Raw genomic sequence first — 7,500 nt, forward strand, 5'->3', positions numbered from 1 at the left:
TGTCGATGTTGGTCTTAATAGTCCAAAAGAAACAGCATATTCAATATAAATATACCATATCATTTAAATATATCGTTTAAAATGGTGTCAAGTGCAGTATAATCACCTGTGTCTTGATATTTATATTGTTTAAGTAAAGCTCATAAGTATATGGTGTCATTTTTACACAAATATCTGCGTTATGCTGAATGACAATAAAGTATATTAAACATATTTAAAAATATATCAATTTTCATTAAAGTTATTTCGAAATATTAATGTAGATTATTTAAATGCATGTATAATTATCTTATTTATAAAATTAGAGATACTGTAATTGGTATTTTTGTCTTTGGTGTAGAATTTATGTAATTATTTATTGATTTTATTAAAATAAATACAGATTTTGAGATGTATAACATAATGTAAATATTAAATAATTCAGTATAAATAATATATATATATCAATATTTCACACAGTTACACAAAATGTTTAAGTAAAACAGTGTGGAGTAATGTGTATATATGCTAAATTTGTTTATATATTATGTTATTATTTACTGTGACGTCTCAGCTGATGGGAGTCACAGAGCTGTGGTCTATCCTGGAGCCGGTGCGTCAGTCGGTCTCGCTCTACAGTCTGTCTGGAAAGACGCTCGCTGTGGATCTCAGTCTGTGGGTCTGTGAGGCTCAGCATGTGCAGGGCATGATGGGAAGGGTCACGAAGCCGCATCTCAGGTCGGTCTGAAATCTCAAGATCACTTATGAACTGTAATCAGTTACTGAATATAAATTACACAACAACATTTGTAGTCTGTAATAAAATATTACACATTTATGGTAATGTAATACAAACGTTGATTACATTTAGATTACTTTTCTGCTAATTTGAGGTCATACCAGACGTATGCTAAAGTATGTTAGACATTTATGGTACTCAGGTCTCGCAAAATCAACAATCTTTTTTAATCAAGCTACCAAAATCTATCTACACTTTGCCCAGCGGGCTATCAAGATGGCCGGGTGCATGGTGTAGATAGATTCTGGTAGCCCAAATGAAAAAACAATAACCCCAGGAATTCGGGCTACCAGATTTTGCAAGCCCTGGTACTGTAATCTGACTACTTTGGATTACATTTAGATTACTTTTCTGCTAATTTGATGTCATACCAATCGTACAGTAAATTATGGTAGACATTTATGGATGTTTAAGTAATCCAAGTACTTCTGTATTACATTTAGATTACTTTTGTGCTAACACTAATTTGATGTCACATACTGTATGTATGGTGTGGTAAAGTGTTGTAGACATTTATGGAGATGTAATCGTGGTACATTTTGGATTACATTTAGATTACCTTTGTGCTAATCTGAGTTCATACTATGCGTATAGTAAAGTATAATAGACATAGTAATGCAATCGGACTACTTTGGATTACATTTAGATTACTTCTCTGCTAATTTGATGTCATGCCATACATATGAGAGATTTTTATGGTAAAGAAATCTGACTACGTTTGAGTTACATTTAGATTACTTTTGTGCATACCATTCATACGGTAAATTATGGTAGGCATTTATGGAAAGTAATCTGAGTATTTCTGGATTACATTTAGATTACTTTTGTGCTAACACTAATTTGATGTCAAATACAGCATGTATGGTATGATTAGTATGGCAGACATTTATAGAGATGCAATCTGAGTACTTTTTGGATTACATTTAGATTACTTTTTTGCTAATTTGAGGTCATACCGTGCGCATGGTTGATATTTATGGTGTAATTGACTACTTTTGGATTACATTAGATTCATTATCTGCTAAGTTGATTTCACACCATTTGTATGGTAGGCATTTATGGTAGTGTAATCTGACTACTTTTGGATTACATTTAGATTACCTTTGCACTAACACTAATTTGATGTCATATACAGTATGCATGGTATGGTAGGGACACAATTATCTAGATGTAATCAGAGTATTTTTTGGATTACATTTAGATTAACATTTTTTCTAGCCCTTATTTGACGTCACATATAATAAATAAAATATCTTCATTGTTTATGATCAACAAGAGCCCGTTCAACTTGTGTTTAAAATGCATAAATAGACAGTTAATACCTCACAATACACATAATGCTTTTAATACGCAGCTCTGTATATATATATATACATACGAATGAGGTTTTACATGTGTGTGTTTCAGGAATCTGTTCTTCCGCGTGTCGTCGCTCACACTGATGGGTGTGAAGCTGGTGTTTGTCATGGAGGGAGAAGCTCCTAAAATTAAAGCTGAGACCATGAGCAAACGCACCGAGATGAGATTCGGCGGTACGAAAGCCAAGAGCATCCCGAAACCAGTCAAAAACACCAACAGAGGCCGATTCAACGCTGTTCTCAGAGAGGTATGTGTGTTTTTTTCCCTGTGTGTGTATGTAAGGGTCTGTCTTTGTGTGTATGCTCTTCACTGAGCTTATTTCAAGCACTCAATTGCATTTTACATTAAAGGTTATAGCAGCAAGCACATAAATTCAATTTTGCATTAAGGGTTAAAGCAGCGGTCCCAAAACAGAGCCCTGTGGTACACCACAAAACACTTCAAAATAAAAGACTTCCAAAATCAAATGAAATATCATGACAAAGTATATAGATACAACAAAGAAAATCAATTAACATAATTAATCAATACCTACTTTAATATTACAGAAAACTGACTAAATAATTGTGTGTTGTTTTGTGTATATATATTTTTTTTTGGGTGTACATGCGTGTGTTAACGCCTTGACTCACTCAGGAAGGCAAAAAGATTTATCAAACACGTAGATTTTTTTTTACAAACACTCACTTGGAAGGTACATCGATAACACAGGAAAGACATGGTGTGAAGACAAAGCACAACTGAGAATACCGGATCAAGACTAAACCAAACTAAGGGGGTATAAATACACAGGACATGATGACTATGATGACACACAGGGAATGAACACAGGTGAAACAGATGAACATAATGAAATGATAGGAACTAGAACAAAAGGGTTGCATGATGAAAACAAACACACATGGGGGAAGATCACATGACGAAGATAAGGAACACAGGACCTGACAGCGTGTGCCTGTGTGTGCACACTTTACAGAGCTTATTTCAGACACCTAATTAAATTTTGCATTACAGATTACAGCAGCGGTCCTAAAACCGAGCCCTGTGGGACGCCACAAAGTACTTCAAAATAAAAGACTTCCAAAATCAAATTAAATACCACAAACATCATGACAAAATATATAGATATAACAAAAAAAAAAAAAAAATTAAGTAACAAAATAAACCAATACCTACTTTAATATAGGAAAAAAAATGTTATTACCATTAACAACGAGTATCTTCCCTCATCTGAATGCTGCTGTCGGTGTTTTCGCCTGCAGTGTGCGCAGATGCTGGACTGTCTGGGCGTCCCGTGGGTGACGGCGGCAGGAGAAGCGGAGGCCATGTGTGCGTTCCTGGACTCGCAGGGCCTTGTGGACGGATGCATCACTAATGACGGCGATGCCTTTCTGTATGGTGCTCGCACCGTCTACAGGAACTTCAACATGACCACAAAGGTTCGTTCTGCATGTGAACTGCTGTACATTTACGGATAACTCTGAGACGGGGGTTTTGTGGCGTATAGCCGTGTAATAAGCAGGATAATGTACATGCAGGAGGGCAGAATAAACCCTTCAGTCCTCTGCAGCAGCTTCTAATAAACCTGTCAGGCTGGTAAACCGGCTGGATGTGCTTTATCCCGTACACATTGAACAGATCATGTGTGTTCATGCAGGATCCGCAGGTGGACTGCTATCAGTCGAGTCGAGTTCAGGAGGAGCTCGGGCTGTGCAGAGAGACGCTCGTGGGTCTGGCGGTCCTGCTGGGTTGCGATTACATTCCCAAGGTGCAGACAGAGGATCTTCATGAACTGATGCGCGGCTGTTCGGAGTGTTTGGAGTGATAACTCTGTGCTGTGTGTTTGTGCTCCTGCAGGGCATCGCTGGAGTCGGAAGGGAGCAAACGCTTAAGCTCATTCACAGCCTCAGAGGACAGACTCTCCTTCAGAAGTATGAACTTTAAGTGCTACAAATATATCAGGAGTAATTGAATTATTTGACAGTAATGCACACCTGAGTGGCTGTTACACCTGGGGTGTGCATATAACATTCAGTGGCCTGGAGTCTATTATTATTGCTTTTCTCCTCCTCCTCTGCTCTCCACTGTTGAGATGTTGTGTTTGTCCTTCTCAAGCGTCTCCTGTGTGTAGCACTAGTGTCCTCCACATCTCCTCCTCCTCCTTCTGATGTGATTTCTGACTGTTGTAGCTGTGTAATAACTCATAATAATCATTCAGCGGAGGGATATGGAGCTGTAATGCGCTCAAAAGCTGCTGGAACTACTTTATCTGTGCCTTTATCTGACTATAACTAAACACCTTAAAGAGCCCATATTATACATGAAATAGGGTCATATCTTGGTTGTAAGGGTCTCCAACAACAGTCTAATATGCATGCAAGGTCAAAAAACACTTTCATGGTCTTATAATCTGCATTTATTTTTACCTAATTATCCCAGCGACTCCTGTATGAATCGTCCAGTGATTTATTTGTTCCCAAACCCCTCGTTAGCGCGAAGCTAATCTGCGCTGATTGGACCGATGACAGTCTGCTGCGATTGGTCGACTGCCTTCAGTCAGAGAGTGAAATGCCCAACAGCTAATCAGCAATATAAAAGTAATCACAGTTCACACACACTCGATAGTGTAGGCGTGGAGTTTAGCTGCCAGTGGGTCAATGTAAATACAGTCGATGGACTTGAAAATTCAGACGACGACACTATTTTATTGAGCAAAAACTCCAAAAACAGTTGAGGAGATCTCCTAGCTTGTCTCACTCTGTTTTTTTCACAGACACACACACAAACACACATATTGCCCTCGTCCTTGCGCACACACACAAAAACACACACACACCTCCGGACGACAACGCGCGCGCGCGCACACACACAAACACACACACATACCTCCGGATGACAGCGCACGCACACACACGCATGCACACACTACCCTCCTCCACGGAGCTCCGTTAACAAAGCAACACGCGTCACGTTTTTTACGTGGCTTTGCACGTGAAATGAGAATATAGCCAGTTAACCTGATACAGTACACGCGGTTACAAGTAACAAATCACAACTAAATACATTTACAAGCTAGAGTCAACGAGGCAACAACTTTAATCGCACGTACTTACACTTGAGAAATGTAGGAAGAAACCCATCCTGACGTCCAGCAGTAAGTTACTCTTTACTGATCCTTCCTTTAACAAACGCTGATGAAGTATTCTTTGTAGCATGAAGTTTCCAGAAGTTTCCAACTGCTTGGTTATAATGCTGATGTTTCATCTTTGGGTAGAGACTCAATATATCCATCTGCAGTGTGACTTCAATCGACCGGCATGTTTGTGTGTGTGTGTTTGTGGGTGTGTGTGTGTGTGTGTTTGTGGGTGTGTGTGTGTGTGTCTGGGTTTCTGTGTCAGAGGGCGGGGCCTCAGGTTTGAAATCTCCCGGGTTTGCGCGTGCACGTGAATAACTTGGTTTCAATATCACGTCATGGCGAAACACCTAATGAATCGGTATCAAGGCGACTCGTTTGAAGCACTATGAGTCGACTCTTTTATAGATTAATCAACTGTTTTAAACACTGAACTCTTACAGATTTAAGCCTTAGCTGGATACTTCACTTCACTTAGAGCTGTGTTACACACTACATGGAGGGGAATTTTCAAAAACTCATAATATGGGCTCTTTAAGGTAACCATCAGCCAATCAGAATCGAGCATTACACTTAAATTAAATAAGCAAATCTAATCAAAACTTAAACTGAAAGCACTATAAATGTACCTCTAAACTGAGAATGAAGCGATCTGTTGGTTTGTGTTCTGCTGAGGAGTGTGTGTGTGTGTGTGTGTGTGTGTGTGTGTGTGTGTGTGTTTCTGCAGGTTCAGTGAGTGGAGCTCGGGTGCGTCTGGAGACTCAGAGCTGCAGATGAAGAAAGTCACACACTGTCTGGTGTGTCGACACCCGGGTGAGTCTGTTCTGAGATCAGTCACGACACATCACTTTTACTTTCATGCATATACAGGTGAATTCAGAATTACTCGCCCTCCTGTGAATCTTTTAGTCTTTTTTCCAAATATTTGCCAAGTGATGTTTCTCAGATTCAGGAATTTTTCACAGCATTTCCTAAAATATTTTTTCTTCTGAAGAAAGTCTTTATTTATTTATTTTGGCTAGAATAAAAGCAGTTTTAAAAGCATGTTAAGGTCAATATTATTGGCCTCTTCAGCAATATTAGTGTTGGATTGTGTCCAGAATAAACCACTGTTATACAATGACTTGCCTAATTACCCTAACTTTACCCTAATTATCCTAGTGAAGCCTTTACATGTCACTGTAAGCTGAACACTTGAAGAATATCTAGTCTAATATGATGTGCTGTCATCATGATGAAGAGGAAACACATCAGCTATTAGAGATGAGTTATGAACACTGTTCTGTTTGGAGATGTTGAAAATCTTCTCTCTGTTATACAGAAATTGGGGTAGAAGTATAAAGGCGGGCTAATAATTCTTCTTCAACTGTGTTTGTGTGTGTTTTCAGGCTCTGCTAAAGCTCACGAGCGCAGCGGGTGTGTTTTCTGTGTGAGCGAGCGCTTCTGTTCACCGCAGGATTACGACTCTCAGTGTCCCTGTGAATGGCATCAGACGCAAGCCTCGCGCCAGGCCTCGTCCCTCGAGAACAACATCAGAAAGTACAGCAACACCGTCAGCTACGGCTGGGACATATGATTTTGGGCCTGTCACCATATCTATCTATTTTTTCCACAGCAAAATATGTTGTGATAAATGATATTAGTGTCATTTTAGGACCATTTCATGCCACTCATTATATAATGCCAGAATGACAATATAATATCATCACAGTGCAAGTACAAAGAACACACATCATATTTCATTCTGAAGGATATTTCAGATAATCATAGTCATTTTAACAGTTTAATAATCAGGCACTGGAGTCAGAATGCAAAAACGCATATCTTAAGTAAATAATAATGCATGTTAATCATTGATATATACAGTTGATATCGCATAGTGACCCTGAGCATGCGTCAGTAGCACCGCCATATTGGTACAGTGCTCCCTGGACAAGTGTCATTCAAACCGCACTAGTCAAGACAGTGTTATCACGTAAAGATGCAGGACTTTAGCGCTGTCTACGGGTGTAGTAACGAGCAAAGCAAAGGCAGAACATTTCATAGATAAGATTTTACGTTTTTGTATGTTCTGGACTTTTGTGCTAATCAGGTATCGTTATTGATGATAATACAGTCACTTACTGCATTCATCATAAAGCAAAGCAGCACCAACTCACACTAAACACTCAGCTTATGCTAGTTTGGTTGAATAAAACCAGCAAACAATGCTAAAGAAATATGACAACGA

At 39.0% G+C, this 7,500-nt stretch overlaps 1 protein-coding gene across 5 annotated transcripts in view; it reads left to right on the top strand.

Moving 5' to 3' along the window:
- gen1 (GEN1 structure-specific endonuclease) overlaps nucleotides 1-7,500 on the top strand; it is a 24,009-nt gene that overhangs the window by 6,937 nt on the left and 9,572 nt on the right. For all 5 annotated transcript variants that reach the window (XM_088649912.1, XM_088649913.1, XM_087247748.2 and 2 more), the window contains 7 exons: nucleotides 554-717; nucleotides 2,186-2,384; nucleotides 3,400-3,576; nucleotides 3,795-3,905; nucleotides 3,995-4,068; nucleotides 5,998-6,083; nucleotides 6,659-6,809. In XM_088649912.1, the coding sequence (XP_088506038.1) occupies nucleotides 557-717; nucleotides 2,186-2,384; nucleotides 3,400-3,576; nucleotides 3,795-3,905; nucleotides 3,995-4,068; nucleotides 5,998-6,083; nucleotides 6,659-6,809 (959 nt within the window). In that variant the 5' untranslated portion in view covers nucleotides 554-556. The remainder of the gene's footprint in view (nucleotides 1-553; nucleotides 718-2,185; nucleotides 2,385-3,399; nucleotides 3,577-3,794; nucleotides 3,906-3,994; nucleotides 4,069-5,997; nucleotides 6,084-6,658; nucleotides 6,810-7,500) is intronic.

The sequence above is a fragment of the Danio rerio genome, chromosome 4 (genome assembly GCF_052040795.2).
Source record: "Danio rerio strain M-AB ecotype USA chromosome 4, GRCz13ab, whole genome shotgun sequence".
NCBI lineage: Eukaryota > Metazoa > Chordata > Actinopteri > Cypriniformes > Danionidae > Danio > Danio rerio.